We start from the raw sequence: 17514 nt of genomic DNA, 5'->3' as shown, positions 1-17514 counted from the left end.
AAACAGAAATATAGATCAATGGAACAGGAGAGAAAGCCCAGAGATAAACCCACGCACATATGGTCATCTTATCTTTGATAAAGGAGGCAAGAATATACAATGGAGAAAAGACAGCCTTTTCAATAAGTGGTGCTGGGAAAACTGGACAGCTACATGTAAAAGAATGAAATTAGAACACCTTCTTTTTTTTTATTCCACGTGTTTTTATTTTAAAATAAAGGACAAAAAATGCATCATATTATTTTACATGTACTTACAAAATAGTTTTCTGCAGATATTATTGATTTTATTGTTTGAGTGTGATTCATTTTTTAAAGTTCTCACATTTCTGCCCAAGGCAGTGTTTGGCTCACAGCAGTCACTCTTTCTATATATTTGAGATGTTTTATGGGAATTAAAAACTTAAGAATTTATGTCATTTGAATTCTCTTTCTCATGAATATTTTAATGATCTGATTCAGTAACCCCTTGACACTAAGATCACTCATTTTTTAAAAAAGCTATATATCAGATTTTTCTAGTTTATAATATAAAATAATTTAGATTAGAATGTGTAAATCATTGTATAATTTCAATATTTCCAACTATAGATTTACTATGGAAACAGCAGTCATAGTCAGCTTTCTGGTTTTGTTTTTCTTTGTTTTGTTTACCATTTAAACTTTTTATCTTATATTGGAGTATAGCCGATTAACAATGTTGTGATAGTTTCAGGTGCACAGCAAAGTGACTCAACCATTCATAAACATGTATCCATTCTCCCCCAAACTCTCCTAGTTTATAATATAAATTCAACTAAAATATCATTAAAACAAACAGAAGCCATAATTTGGTGGCTCAGAAAAAAATAATTTTGAAGTTGAAGTTAATAAATGCCAAACATAAACTTTTCCCTGCTAAAAATAACACTAGAGACAGTACAAAGAATATTTATAGGATTATGGCTGAATGACTTTTAAGCTTTTAAAAGAGTCTCAGTGGTGCAATTTTAGTTATATTGGAAAGTATTTTTATTCTTTATAAACCAGATATTATTCCTTACGTCTAAATTCCTGGTTGAGAGAAGAAAACATTTGTATATGTCTCTAACCTGGGTCATTTCTATATTTTGCAATTCTCTGTTTTAAAAACTTGCAACTAAAAGGAAAAGTCAGAAATATAACCTGAAGAGCAGGAAAGATGAAATATTTAATGCTGTCCCCTAGAGTTTGTCTTCCCAAATTGTCCCTCCAGTTCATAATTCTTTCATAAGGATTTTGAAAGTTCATATGTTTATTATTAAACATTATTTCAGGGGACAGTAATTTAATTACTATCATGAGTATAATTTTTCAATATACTATTTTTTATTTCAGTCTTTTGCAAAGCATTGTTTAAAACGGTGCATGCCAACGAAGTCTCCAAACTCCTTAGCAACTAGATACTCTCAAAATTACTTCCAAAACCCAAAATCTGTCAGTATATATTTGCTAAAAATTAATTTTTCTAGTATTCACCTTCTAAAGTCGTTAGAAAGCTGAAGTATGTTCATGTACCTAAAATGTTTAGAACAATACCTGGCATGTGGTAAGAACTCAATTCCTCTTGGATATTGTGGAGGCTGCCCCTAGAACTTTGCCCAATTTCCCCCATCCAGGAAATCCTCTCCCCAAGACATGAAATTTCACTGGTGTGTTCATAGGCAGGATGGAGGGGTGTTTTCATCACAGGGCATGCCGCATTTTAATCCCAAAATTCCCATCTCCTCCAAGTCTTGCTTCACAGACACGAGCAACCACATCTTCTGAACCTCCCCAAGGAAGCCAAGACATCCCCCCCACCCACTTCTCCAGACTCTCATCCTCGAGCCCTCCAATCCCAGTCCTTTACCCACAGGAATCAAAGTTTACCAGCTCCACCAAACTAGTCCACCCTCACCCAACCTGTCATCCAACTTGGTAAACAGGCACCTTCCATGACCAAGACCCACTTTCTTTTTTTATTTTGGCTTTATTGAGGTGTAATTGATATACAAAAAAATTGCACACATTTAATGCACACATCTTGTTGAGTTTGGATGTAAGCATACACCATACACCCATGATATCATCCCCACAATCAAGATATTAAGCATATCTATCACTTCCAAAATGTTCATTATTTGTGGAAATGTTTTTCTTTTTCTTCTTTTGTAAAATGATTAACATGAGATCTATCCTTTTAACATATTTTGAAGTATACAACACCAAGTTGTTAAACGTATTTGCTATGTTTTACAGCAGATCTCTAGAACGTATTCATCTTATATAGCAAAAACTGTATACCCATTGAAAAAGAATGCCCTGGTAACCACCATTCTATTCTCTTCTTCTGTGAGTTTGACTACTTTTCATATAAGAGAAATTATACAGTATTTGTCCTTCTGTGTCTGGTTTAATTTCACTTAGCATAATGTCCTCTAGATTCATCTATGTTGCTGTAAATGGCAAGACTGCCTTATCTTTTAAGGTTGAATAACATTCCATTGTGTGTGTGTGTGTGTGTGTATATATATATATATATATATACCACATTTTTTAATCCATTCATCTGCAGGACCCACTTTCTTAGGGGGTAACCAATGTTGCAAATAAGGTTACTAGTCACTGGACCTGTGCACACTAGAAGAGTCACATTGGTTGTTCATATTGAAATGTTTCCACACCATGTGTAAATAATTGTTTCCCAGAATTAGCTCCCAGGACACTCCTGCCAGCCCAGACCCTTCCCTGGGACCCCATCGACTGCCTCACAATTCAGCGGCTGAAAGATTAATACCTGCTGCCTCAGAGAGGGTCTCCAATGTCCATTCTGATTGGCTGGTTCCTGAACCATACCAGTTGTTAAATATTTTGTATATTGTACTTGCAAGTGGCAAATTATTCTAGACATTAGTATGTTATAAGAGAATGAAAAGAAGGTAAGGAGAGAACTAACAATCAGAGTAGTGTAAGATTTATTAAGAAAGGAAGAGAAAAGCCACCCATCTATCCAGCACTTTTGGGTCTTTGCAGAAGCAGGAACATGGTTGATGATACCACCAGATGTTGGGAAGGTTTGGGGAAGAAAAAAATTGTACTTTAGCAGCCACAGGAGAAGTAGCCTTCACATAGAGACAGCCTTCATTTTTCAAAAAGGCAGAAACAATACTTCCCTTCCAAGACATGTTTCTGGAATTTTGCCTATCCTCCAACAAGAGGAAAACTCTGGTTCTGGTCCACTTGAATCTGGGTGGACATGTGACTTGCTTGTAACCAAGAGAATATGGTGGAATGGAGCTGCATGACTTCCTGGACTGGATCTTGAGAGGAGATGTAGCCTGGTTGGCCAGAACACTCATGCTTAGAGCTCTGAAGTGCCATGGAAGCTGCCTGACCAAGGCTTACAGGATGGGAGGAAGCCCAAACTCCCCTAGGCCCTGAGACTACATGAAGCCATGTCCAACCAGTTCCCAGATGCTCCAGCACCATCACTGTCTAACAGCAACTGTATAAGAAGCTCCAAGCCAGAACTATTCAGCTGAGCCTTTCCCAGATTCCCAAATCATAGAAACCACAAGGGATAATAAAATGAATGTCTACATTTTGTGATAGTTTTATTCAGCAATAGATAACTGATACCCAGCCCTTGGACACTATCCTAGAATCTTTCCTCAATCATTTAATGTCTCCCTTCTGCTTCCCTGTTCCAGGACTCTGCTTTCTGCTAAGCTTGTCAGGAGTCGTGGCTCACAAAACCAAAGGTGAGTGCTTAAAGCCTGACTTTTCCATAGCCAGAGATCAGGGAGGGTGTAGATCAATAATGCACCTGGGACCACTCACATCCTCCAACAAGACAGAGGAAGGGGGCTACTTCTGGGAACAGAAATGGGGCAGGTTTACTCCTGTAATTCTTTTGAAGTCATCATTTCATCGAATTTGAGTATATTTTAAGTTATCTTTTTTTAATTTTACTGTTATTTGTTTATTTATTTGTTTTTAGTAACCACAGTGTGAACGAGATAGAGGTAGAACAGTGAATAAAACACACCAAGTTTCATGAAGTAAACATTCTGGTGGGGAGAGACAGAACATGATGATAATCATTTCATTCCGGTCACAAGCAAGTCAACAAAAAATGAGCAAGTTCATTCCAGGTTAACTTTAATCCCTTGGTGATCTCACTAGATTCTGAATCAGCAAGCCTAGGGTGGGGCCTGAGATTCTACATTTCTAGCTAAAAGCTAGGGATGCATTCTGAGTTGCCAGGCTCTGCACATTTTCCCCTCATCATGTTCCCTGCCTCCACTCTGTGTGAACCCTGGACCGCTCCCAGATTTCTCCACTAGACTTAAGCTTGAGATATTTCCTCAGCCCCCGTTATTTCCATTCATTTTCAAGGGGCCTCAAATTAAGATCCTTAGTGATCTCCATCTAAATGAAGTTATACATAGTGTTACAAAGACAACATGTACACTTATCACCATATACCTTCTGTGGTACCCTACGAATTCAAATTTTTGTAATCATAGATGACATTTAATATGCTCCAGGCACTGCCTGAAGAACTTTATATGTGTTAATTCACTTATTCCTCACATTAACCCATTTTACAGATGAGGAAGTTGAGGCACAGAGAGGTTAGGACATTTGTGCAAAGACACACAGGTAGTAAGTGGTGGAGACAGAATCAAACGCAGTGTCCCAGGTCTTAACCAAGTCATTCCCCTTTTAGATATTCTGCAATGATCTTGAGGATAGCACAGTTATATTGCGTTGAAATATTTGTGTTAAAATTAACTTGTTTAATGCCAACCTCAGTCCTTTATCATGCATAAGAATCATACTTTTTTCTGTAGCTTGGGTTTGGTATCTTTAACTTTTTAATGTACTGACGTCTCACAAAAGGAAAACGGTGCAGCTTCCTCAGCCTTGAGAGGCCTTTGCTCAGAGGCAAAACCAAATGATAACAGGAGAGATTTTGACTCTGGTGACATCTGACCTGCCTCTCTTCTCCTTCCAGGGACCTGTCCTCTGTGCCCCCAGAATGCTTCCTGTGTCAATGCCACTCACTGTACCTGCAACCATGGATACATTTCTGAATCCAGGCTGAAATACTTCACATACCCCTTGGAGATATGTGAAGGTAAAAGGGTAATTTTCAAATCACCTAGAGGTAGATGTGGAAAGAAGGCAGGATAAGGGCTTTGAGGAGGTAACAATAATATGCAATACTGAAACCTCTGCCGACTCAACCTTCACCAAGAAAGAAATTCTTCCATGAGTCAGAAAAGTGGGCTCTTCCAGAACCTAGTTTAGGTCTCAATTTTCTCCTCCATAATGTAGGGATAATAATGCTGACCTCATGATAGCAGTAAGGGGTTTGAATAAGGTAATAATAAATGTAACCATACTTCATGAATCATAAAGCATTGTGCAATTTTTTGTACAAATTTTTTAAGGAGAGAGATTATGTACTGAAGTCATGGCAAAGAAAGAATAAAAGCTTGGGCAGAAACTTTTTAAAATATAAAGTCCTGTGGTCACCTAAGATGCAAGATGCTGCCTCAACTCAATAATTTAAATGTCCAGTCCTATGGAAGAATGAACACTCTAGAGTTGAGTAAATATTAGGTTTTTCCCCTTTCCTACTTTTCAACATCCCTCCTGGTTGGAAGCCTACAGTTGGGACTAAGGTGTATAATTGGCTTCTCTCCTCTTTCCCCACCCAACATTCTATTTTCCTTCACCCAATCTTGCAAGAGTTGTAACCTGGCAGGGAGATGAGGAAAGGGGAGCAGGGAAGTTTTTCCTTGACAATACTATTGTTACTATTTAGTCTCTATATTCCTGAGATATAGCACTTTCAATCATGACAGATTTTGTGGGTTATTTGAGGACAATTCCCCAATCACTCCCCTGAAATTCCTCTAATAACAGCAAGTTCCTCCCTACACCTTACTCATCCTGGAGGAATCCTGTGTCTTCTTCAGCTTCTCCCTGATAAAGTCCGTTTGCCACTCCATGTGGCCCTCTCTGAAAGAAACTAAGCAACCCCACACCCAAAACTTCTCACATATGACCCACATCTAGCTCTTGGGAAATATTCACTCACCCTTTGCCCAAGAAACTTGAGCAGGTGCAGCAGATCTCTCTTTTCTGCCCAAGTGGCTCACTATTTAGATTTTTCAGGAGGAAACAGGCACCAGTCAACTGGGTCCCCATAAAATACAAAGACAGTGTAATTAGCTGAATGAATTCCTTAAAATCCCTCTCTTGGATTAAGATGAAGAGAAAAACACCCACACACACTTCTCCTCTTGGGTGGAATTAGAGGAGCTCACAGGACAGCATCAGCTCTCTCCAAATAAATCCTCCCTCTCTTACTTACCAATTCTTTTTAAACCCTCATATGAATGAAGGCTATAAAAATCATATGACCAGATCCCAGACATCTCCTTCTTTGCAAATATTGCATCATGGCTTGTTCTTCACTTGAAATGCTCACCTTGTGCTTTTTCTAATGGTAGATCATGAATCATCTTTCCAGTTCCTACTAATTCAATGGGCTTATTCTAATTTTCTATTTCTTCTTGGAATAATTTTTATTATTTATAAGAAATCACTTATTTTCCCTAATTTTTAAATTTGTGACCATAAAGTTGCATACAGCATTCTCTTATGGTTATTCTAATCACCTCCTTGAAACTGTGGTATGTTCCCCTTCTTGCTATTTTCCGTCAGGTTGTTTTTCATCATACTTGTGTGGGTTTATCTGTCTTATTGGTCTTTTGAATTTTTTATCCTTTCTACTATGTTTTTTTGTTTTCTATTTTATTGATTTCAGGTTTAATCTCTTCTTAATTTCTTTTTTCTGGGTTCTTAAAATGAATACTTAGATGCTTTATTTTTTCACCTTTCTTTCTTAAAAAATAAAGACATTTAAGGTTATAAATTTTCCTCTGAGTATAGGTTTAGATATATTCTACGGGATGAAGTATTCTTCTTATTGATCTGTGGATGGTTTGTAATTTCCTTTTGATGTTTTGCTACACCAAGAATTATGTGGGAGGGTGCTTCCTCATTTCCAAAAGTTAAGACTTTTTGTACATTTTTGCATTATATATTCCTAATTTTATTAGATAATTAAAGAATCATTTCTACTTTTTAAAAATTTATTAGGATTTTTAAACTAATGGCTGAAAAGCTCTACTTTATAAGTTTTTATTAGAGATATCTTTTGGAAGCATATGATTGATTCTATGAAAGAAAGTATATATTTTATTTTCAAGGAATATAAAATTCTTTCTCTCTGCTAGATTTCTATCTCTTTCAGTCTCTATTTCTGTGTGTGTGTGTGTGTGTGTGTGTGTGTGTGTGTGTGTACGCGAGTGCCTTTCTCTGTCTCTTTGACTTTCTGTATATGTGTATTTATTTATTTTCTTTACTCATTAATTTCCCCATATCTTTACTTTTTATCCACTAGATCTTTCCTCTGTTTGTATGTGCTTATTGATTGTGATATCCAGTTCTTCTCTACTCTTATTTATTTTTTATCTACTAGTTCCAAGAGAAGTGAAATGAATATCCCAGTATAATTGTATTTTGATTTGTTCTTGCTTCTTACATTTCTACTTGTTTGTGCTTTCTGTATTTATCTATGTTGTTTGGTGCATACATATTTGTGAATGGAATATAATTTTCTTCATAAAATATGTTAAGTATCAATACATAGTTTCCCTCTTTACCTTGTTTAGAACTTTGAACCTTAAATTCCACTGAGTCTGATATTAATATTATACATTGTTTTATTTCTGTTTGAATTCTCCTAGTATCTCTTTGTGCACCTCTTTATTTCCAATATTATCAATCTCCTGAAAACAGTATATAGTTTGGGGTCATTTTTTAGCCCATGTTCCACTTACCTACAGCTGCATAATAAAATCCAAACTTATTGGCATAAAACAACCATTTTATTATGCTCATATGGGTCAGGAATTCAGACAAGTAAAACAGTGATGGCTCTTCTCTGCCCCATGATATCTTAGGCCTCAGATAAAAGGCTCAAATGGCTGGTGGTGACTCAAACAGTTGAGGGTTAGAATTATCTGAAAGCACCTCTCCTCACATGTCTGTGCCTGGGATGGGATAACTCTAAGACTGGAATCATATAAGATTGTCAACTGGAGCCCCTATGCTAGATCCCTCCATGTAGCTTCAGCTTCTCACAGTTGATGGTTGAATTCTGAGAGGTAATGTCTCAGCATGGAGTTTCCAGAGAGTGAGGCTTCCAAGAGACTCAGGCAGAATTGCACGTTTTTTATGACCTTGTATCAAAGTCCCATTGTAACACTTCTGCAATAGTCTGTTGACTAAAGCAGTCCTGAGCACACTTGGACACAAAGGGATAAGACAATGTGCCCACATCTCAATGGAAAGAGTGTCAAATAATTTGGAAACCACGTTTTGAAACTGCCACACTCAATATTCTAGTCTCTATTTTTTTCTCTTTTTTTCCTAGTCTCTATTTTAATAGAAGATTTCCATTTATATTTAGTGTATATTAGTCCATTTATATTTAGTGTAATGACTGACACAGTTACTCCCACAGTCTTACTTGACATTTATTATTAATTTTATATTATTATGATTTCCTCATTTGCCTTTTTCTTTTTTTTGCATAGGATTTTTTTAACATCTTTATTGGAGTATAATTGCTTTACAATGGTGTGTTAGTTTCTGCTTTATAGCAAAGTGAATCAGCTACACATATACATACATCCCCATATCTCTTCTGTCTTGCATCTCCCTCCCTCCCACCCTCCCTATCCCACCCCTCTAGGTGGTCACAAAGCACCGAGCTGATCTCCCTGTGCAGCTGCTTCCCACTAGCCTTTTTCTTATTTGTGTTTGTTTTATCAAGTTGCTATTAGTTCCATTTTTCCTTTTATTAATTTAGAATTTCTACTATACTTTTTCATCCTATTAATAGTTACTTCCTCTTTTCTTAATTCATAATCAAACACATATTTCTCTCCTAATATTTGAAACACTCATCAATTATTTTTCCCACCAGGTTGCATTGTTTTCCCTACCAAGATGCTTAATTTTGCCCTTACTTCCCCTCCCCCAGTAAAGAGACGACATCCTTAAAATACTCTTATTTTACTCCTCTCCTTTCCTCCTCTTCCCTCCAATACCCCCCCCAAAGAATGTTAATTTTATTTCAACGTTCATTGTAAAACCCTGCTTCCTCTTCCCTTCATCTTCCTCCAAGTTGAGGTTTCTGTACTTGCTAATTTAATACTTGTTAACTTGTTGTTTGCTTGGAGCATTTCTTCACATGTTTTCTTCAAATTGGGTACATGGGTAATATCTCTCTCAATTATTGTATAACCTCACCTTTCTTTTACTCTAACAAGTAGATTCTATCTTGCCTGTGTAGAGAATTTTTTAACTCCATCCTCTTACCCCAGTAATCCATCGATACATATCCCAGTAATCACAGAAACTGTCTTCAAGTTTACAGGTTTGCAGTTGGGAATTCCAATACTAGACTGAGTCTCATTCCTTTGTAGTGAATTGTAACTACTTTCTATGTCACATTTTGTAAAGTTTTTCTCAGGAGATCATCCTTATTTTTCATTGGTTAAGGGTATGTCACAGGACAACCCTCTCTGAAAGGGAGGCTGAGAAAGAGAGCACCTGAGAAACGGGAACAAGATTGCCATGCTTGGCCTCCCAAACAAGGAATAGCTATTGAGTAAGCAACAGCATCAGCAACACTATGTCACACTCTGAAAATCCTAGATTCCCTGTTTCCTGTAACAGACAGGGAAATCACACATTTTTACTTCCCACTTGACATCGTTGTAAAGGGGCTACAGTGACCCTGAGGACTGGAGACATATTGATTTAGCAAAAACATTCTAACTCAATTAGTTAGTTTAGCAGATGTATTAATCTGCTCAGGTTCCTATAACAAAATACCACAGGCTGGTGGCTTAAACCACAGAAGTTTACTTTATAACAGTTTTGGAGACTGGAAATAGTCCATGATCAAAGTTCTGGCAGATTCTATTTCTAGTGAGACCTGCCTTCTCACTGTATCTTCACATGGTCTTTCCTCACTGGGCATAAGGGCAGAAACAATGGTTTGGAGTAGCACTCCTGTGTGTCTTCTTATAAGGATGCTAATCCTGTCAGATCAGGGCCCCATTCTTATGATCTCATTTAACGTCAATTACCTCCGAAGAGGCCCCATCTCCAAAAACAGCCACACTAGGAGTTAGGGCTTCAACATATGAACTGGGGGTAGGGGGGAGATACAAACATGGTCAGTATCCCATCTATATGCCTTTGGCATTTTTCATTCCTTCATACACCAAGTCTGAGGCTTTCTCTGGCTACTGAAGACCACTCAGTCCACGCTCAGGACAAATGGAGGTACTGGAGAGTTTACATTCCCTGGGAACATTCCTCCACCAATAAATGGTAAGATTTCGTGGATAAATACCCCAGCTCCCTCACCCCTCAGGTAGGCTTACCTGAAGTGCATGCTCTACACTGCCTCTCAGAGGTTCCCAGAGGAATTGAGCCTCAGTCGCCCACAGTAGAAATTTCCTGGATAATACCCCCTTTATTTTCTGCCTTCCCTTCCCTGTTTCATTTCACCATTTCCGTTCCAGTGTTTTCTGGGACCATCTCCCAAATAAAGTACTTGAAATTGAATCCTTGTCTCAATGTCTGCTTCTTGGAGAACCCAACCAAAATCAACGAAGAAAGGAAAGAACAAAGACAAACATTACCTTAACTGAGTTGTTTTGGAAAGCCAGGATAGACCCTGGTGGAAAGGATATAGCTTCTGGCACATATTTAGATGTTCAATAAATCTTTGTCAAATGAATGACCAAATTTCTCCTTTATGTTCCAGATATTGATGAATGTAAACCACCCATTAGTATATATTGTGGTGTGAATGCTGAATGTCAGAATATCAAAGGAAGTTTCTACTGTCGCTGTAACGCTGGATATAAACTCCTCTCTGGGAAAGCACAATTCAATGATTCCGATGAGAACACTTGTCAGAGTAAGAAAATTCTTGTCTTCTTGTCTCCTTTTCTAATTTTTAACTGAGTCTAACACCAGAAAATATATACTTGTGGTGGGGCCAGGACATGTCTATTTTCTGGAGGGAAACGGGTGATGGAAAGAGGAGGGGAAAAGGAAAGAAGGAAGTTTAGAGAAATAATGGGGTTAAGAAGCCAAGTGAGGGAGTTCCCTGGCGGTCCACTGGTTAGGACTGGGCCCTTTCACTACCATGTCCCCGGGTTCAATCCCTGGTTGGGGAACTAAATCCCACAAGCAGTGCAGTGCAGCAAAAACAAAAGAAGAAGAAGAAGAAGGCAAGTTGGAGATGGAGGTGACAGGGTTGTGGCTAAGACAAGATTCTTTGAATTGCAAAGTAAAGAAACCCACTCAGGCTAACTTAAGCAGAAAAGATGAGTTTATGATAAAGATGCGTGGAAAAGTCTTGGAACTAAAGGGCAATAATACAGCTGGGATTCTGGAATGAACTGAAGCTGGGGACCAAACACTGTCAGGGCACCCCAGTCCCTCATACTCTGGGTCTACTCCTTTCTTCTCTTTCATTGTAAACTGTCTTTTCTGACTCCTTGCCCACAGGACAGGAAATATGGCCACCAACAGCTCCAAATCTTACCATTTTTATTGATCCAACCACCCAAAGAAGGATCAATTGATTCTCTCTTGGACTTAATTGCATATTACTTAGAAATGTACAAATTGGCCCAATTTGAGTCATATGCCCACCCTTAGATCTGTGACCTTGGATAAGCATGATCACTGTCATAGAAATCATATAGATGGAGAAGATCTATACATAAGAAACATGGGACTTGGCAGACTATCCATGAGGTATTGACTACAGTTGAAATCATAAGAGAGAGGGTCTTTAAAGCTAAATTCTAGGAAACTGATTTGTGGAGAAACAATAATACTGATAGATAATGTTTATTTCATTTGTACTATGTGCCAGGTACAACACTAAGTACTTTACATTCATTATTTCATTTATTACATGAGGTAAGCACTGTTATTACAGATAAAGAAACTGAAGCACCCAAAAGTTAAGTAACTTGTTCAAGGTCTGCCAACTAATAAGATGATTTTTAACTTAGGTCAGCCTATATTGAGAGTCCACACTCAGCTACTTGCTACACAGCAACATAGGTCTCAGGGAAGCCATAAAAGGGACAAAGCATGCTTTTTTGGTGCAATAATAATAATAGTAGTAATAATCAGTTATTCCTCTTTATCAGTCAAGATCAAGCCTGGAAAACAGAAACACACTAGGTCCTTTAAACATAAGTAATTTCATATAGACAATTGGTGCTGGTGAAGGAAGAGCTGAGAAGTCAAAAGGACAGTGAAGCAACCCAGGGATTAGCAATAGCAGAAATCTGTAACCATCCTATACCTAGGGGGACAGAAGAGGAAGTGGTATTACCAGGACCCAAAAGCTGGGTCCATCTGATGAGAGCTGGAAATTTGGAAGATATACAGCCCTCAGAGGGCTATTGCAAGGATTAAATGAGATAGTACCATTTAAAGCATTTAGTGCAGTACCTATAAGTAATTGCTTATATTGCTAGCTTTTCATCTGATTCTCAGGAAAGCCAAACTACGTTAACAACCCTGCTCCAGATAGAAAGGTCTGGGAAAGTTCAGGTTGCTCTTTAATATCAAGAGTATGTTGTCCACCAATGGGAGGTGCTCCTGAAAGATTCAGGCCCAGGTTACCCTATTTCCCCAAGTCTCAAGCTGGAACCCACACCAGGGTCTTGGAGCTGCATGTGATCCAAATGTGAGACTGAGGTCCAGGTGAGGAAGGTGACAGAAATGAGCACGGGGTGCGTAGGAAGGGGTTGCTGTGCCATAAGTCCACCACTAACTCAGACAATCAATAAATAGTTGTTAAATGAATTAATGAGTAAATGAATGAAAGAATATGATTGAACCCAAAATGAATTAGTGTTTTACTAGGCAGCAGTCACCTCTGTTGACAACGTATAAACAGGCTGAGATTTTGCCTGGGTTATGACGTTAATCTGTTAAACTCACCTTATCTTACAAGAAAGAGAAATGCCTTAGTTATTTTCCTAATTTTAAGACATTTTCTAATTTTACGAGCTCTTTTATATGGATTGAGTCCATCCAGGGTTAGTTATCACCAAGTTTGGTAGGTCCAAGAAAGCCCTCACAAAAAAAGTATGCAGCTTTCAGCCAAAAGCATGTTTTTGTACATTGAATGTGGTTTCCAATAACAAAAACTTTCAGACTCAGGCTGTAAGTAAAAGTTCTTGAACTCTTAAGACAAAACCTTCAATGTACAGGAAAACGCTTTGCTCTTTTTAGCAAATAGACTCAGCTGAAAACCAAGACACAGAATAAGTATAGATTTAACCTCAGTATGATGGTAACAGATATGAAAAACATTTGCTAGACTTTTCTCGTCTTTCTAAAATAGAGATGATTATCCTCACAACATACAATACAAGAAGCAATATACAAAGGTCCCATTAACAGCTGAAGATCATAAACTGACATTCTAGCCTCAGTTATAATTCCCAGCCAGGCTGAATTTTAAAACCTGAAGCACCTAATTTTCTATTTCCTCAGCCATTTCAGTTATAATGTTCAGCCAGGTCTGAATGAAAGAATTTGGAGCTTACAATTTTCCACTTCCTCTGTGCCAAGGTATCTCTACCACAGCAGTATTGACATTTGGGGCCCCATAATTCTTTGTGGTCAGAAGCCATTCTGTGCATTGTAGGGTGTTGAGCAGCATCCCAAGCCTCCACCCACTAGATGCCTGTAGCATCCCCCACCCCAAGTCATGAGTGACCACCAAAAATATCTCCAGCCATTGCCAGTGTCCCCTGGAGGCAAAATCACTCTTAAGTTGAAAAACACTGCTCTATGCCACGACAGGGAATTTGGACTCTGATCCCCAAAAGAGAAAATGACCTTGTCAGGAAACATAAAGTGTATGAGTTCAGACCTTCTAGATGCAAAGTTACCCACCTTACCTGCCAACCTCTCCACACTTTTACTTTCATTTCCGACAGTAACATCCTTTGTTGTCTTTTTCAGAAACCACCCCCTCAGAGACAACCAGTAGCACGAAAGAGGTGAGTGGAAGCTGAATCCTGTAACCTAGCCAGGTAACAAATATTTACAAATCTCAAAGCTAGCAAATGGAGGTGAATACTATATATTATATGTGTGCTATATGTCATATACCATATATATGATAATATAAAATATATGATCTATATTATGACAACATATTTTGATATATGTTAATTATAATGTGTTAATTATATTATTATAATGTTATCTAATATGTATTATATATAACTATGATATATACATGTATATCACTATGTTTATTGCTACATATCTCACTATAGAGATAGATAGAGATAGATCTCACTATAGAGATAAATAGATAGTGTGTATGTAAATAAGGGTGTATGTGTATGTATATATAGGTATGTGTGTGTCTGCCCCCTAAAGAGAAGATCTATCCCAAACCAAGAAATACAGACTAAACAAGACTGTATTAGGATATGCTGAGCTGTTGTAACAAAGAGACCCAAATATTCAATGGCTTTAAAAAGATGGATCTTTACTATTTTCTGACTTATCAGTCCAGAGGCAAGGAATCCAGGCTGGTGAAGGGATTCTGCTCCATGAGGCCATTAAGTGTACCCATGGTTTTTCCATACTGTTGCTCCATCATCCCCTGGCATCTTGTCCTCAACTGCATAGCCAAAGCTGGGTTGCTGCAATGCTGCATTCATACTGGTGGATAGAGTGTAGAGGGGGCCCAGGGCAAGTTCTCTGGAGTACAAGGTGAAGAGGGGAGAGTAGAGAGAGGGCCTCTCTCCTCATCTACTCACTATATGATATGCTAATAATGTCAGGATAACTTCCTTGGAGACATGTCTTTTTTTTTCTTTCTTTTTTTTTTTTTTTTTTGGATGCATTGGGTCTTCATTGCTGCGTGCAGGCTTTCTCTAGTTGCGGCGAGCAGGGACTGCTCTTGGTTGCGGTGCGTGGGCTTCTTATTGAAGTGGCTTCTCTTGTTGCAGAGCACGGGCTCTAGGCACACGGGCTCAGTAGTTGTGGCTCATAGGCTCTAGAGTGCAAGCTCAGTAGTTGTGGCACGCAGGCTTAGTTGCTCTGCAACATGTGAGATCTTCCTGGACCAGGGCTCGGACCCGTGTCCCCTGCTTTGGCAGGCAGAGTCTTAACCACTGTGCCACCAGGGAAGTCTCTAGAGACATGTCTTAAGATGACAACACAGAAGTCGCATATATCATAGTCAAACCTAGCTGCAAGGGAGGCTGGGACAATATGGTCTTTGGTTGGGTAGCATAGCCCAGATAAAATTTGAGGAATTCATTCAATTATTAAAAGTAGGAGGGGGAAATGGATATTGTAGGACAATTAAGAGAGAGAAACCAAAAAAATGCCTGATAGGTAGTAATCATTTAGTGTCTGTAAAATGACTCTGAATTTTAACAAAGAGAACGATCTATGTCTCTGAGAATCTATAGTCTAGCAGAATGGACTTGTCCCTTATTTGCCCTACTCCCCACCCTCACCCTGCTCTACTCCAGAGAAATGTTCATGCCTTGCCCTCCCAAGCTCCAGACCTCCAAGTACATGCTGCTTTCTCAACCTGAAACTCCTTTTTCCAGTTTCTCACCTGGCTGGTTCCTCCCATTCTTCTTTACTCAAGACTCAATTCAGGGGACTTCCCTGGTGGTGCAGTGGTTAAGAATCCACCTGCCAAAGCAGGGGACACAGTTTCGAGCCCTGGTCCAGGAAGATCCCACATGCTGCGGAGCAACAAAGCCCGTGCGCCACAACTACTGAGCCTGCACTCTAGAGCCTATGAGCCTATGAGCTTAGTTCCCTGGTCTGGGAACTAAGATCCCACACACCTCGAGGCAACTAAGCCCGTGCACCACATCTACTGAGCCTGTGCTCTAGAGCCCGCACACCACAACTACTGAAGCCCACACACCTAGAGCCCGTGCTCTGCAATAAGAGAAGCCACCACAATGAGAAGCACGTGCACCGCAACAAAGTAGCCCCCGCTCGCCACAACTGGGGAAAGCCCGCGCGCAGCAATGAAGACCCAACGTAGCCAAAAATTAATTAATTAATTAATTAATTAATTAATTTTTAAAAAAAGACTCAATTCAGGTGTCGTGTCCTCCTGGATGGCCTCCCTAAACTTCTCCACCTTAGTTAATATCCCCCCACTATGTTCTTACAGTAGGGGATGTGGGGTTTAGAAGTGTAGACAGAGGTTTGAATCCCAGCACCACAATGGCAAGTGACCTGGGCAAAATGATGACCTCTCTGTGTTAGGGTTCTCCAGAGAAACAGAACCAATAGGAGAAAAGATATAAAGAGATTTGTTTTAAGGAATTGGCTGACAGGCCCCAAAATCTGCAGTCAACAAGCTGAAGACCCAGAAGAGTTGATTGTGTAGTTCCAGTTTGAATCCAGAGGTCTGAGACCCAGGAAGAGCGGATGTTTCAATTCGAGTCTGAAGGAAGAAAACAATGTCCCAGCTCAAGGCTGGAACTGTCAGTCAGGCAGGATGAAAATCCCTTCCTCAGAGTTCTTATTCTAGTCAGGCCTCCAACTGACTGGATGATCCCCAGCCACCTCAGGAAGGACAATCTGCTTTACTTCATCTATCCATTCAGATGTTAATTTCATCCAGAAACACCCTCACAGACACACCCAGAATGATGCTTGACCAATATCTGTGTAACCCATTACCCAGTTAAGTTGAAACATAAAATTAAGCATCACGCTCTTCAAGATCAATTTACTCATCTGTAAGACGGAGGTGGTAATGGCACCCTTGGATAGATGAGCAGGTTAGATGAGATAATATATGTGTAGTATTTAGCACAGTGCCTGACCCAGAATACATGTTCCATCTATGTTATCCATTGTTATCTCTGTCAGACTGATAATATTTACATGGTGTGCTGTCACCCTCTAGACAGTGAGCTTCCTGAGGGCAGGAATCAGACCAAGCCCACATTGGGAGTTCCGCAACTGTTCATTGAAGTAATGAACAAGTAATCATGTTATCAACAGGAGCATTTCATTATAAAATGTCATTGCCAGTCTCCTCAAAAAATTAAACAGAATTACCAGGTGACATGGCAATTCCACTCCTAGGAATATACCCAAGAGAACTGAAAGCAGGGACCCAAACATATACCCGGACAAAAGTCTACTTCAAAAAGATACATACACCCCTATTTCATAGCAGCACTATTCACAATAGCCAAGACATGGAAACAACCTAAATGTCCATTGACAGATGAATGGATAAAGAAGATGTGGTATATATATACAATGGAATACTACTCAGTCATATAAAGAACTAAATAAT

The 17514-nt window shown here is 39.0% G+C and overlaps 1 protein-coding gene across 1 annotated transcript in view; it reads left to right on the top strand.

Annotated features, from left to right (window-relative positions):
- ADGRE3 (adhesion G protein-coupled receptor E3) overlaps positions 1 to 17514 on the top strand; it is a 42599-nt gene that overhangs the window by 5455 nt on the left and 19630 nt on the right. The window contains exons 2-5 of the mRNA XM_024134102.1: positions 3710 to 3760; positions 5020 to 5142; positions 10930 to 11085; positions 14172 to 14209. Coding sequence (XP_023989870.1) covers positions 3710 to 3760; positions 5020 to 5142; positions 10930 to 11085; positions 14172 to 14209 — 368 coding nt within the window. The remainder of the gene's footprint in view (positions 1 to 3709; positions 3761 to 5019; positions 5143 to 10929; positions 11086 to 14171; positions 14210 to 17514) is intronic.

Source organism: Physeter macrocephalus, chromosome 2 (genome assembly GCF_002837175.3).
Source record: "Physeter macrocephalus isolate SW-GA chromosome 2, ASM283717v5, whole genome shotgun sequence".
NCBI lineage: Eukaryota > Metazoa > Chordata > Mammalia > Artiodactyla > Physeteridae > Physeter > Physeter macrocephalus.
Note: the sequence above shows the minus strand (reverse complement) of the source record. Positions and strands in the feature narration are given on the sequence as shown.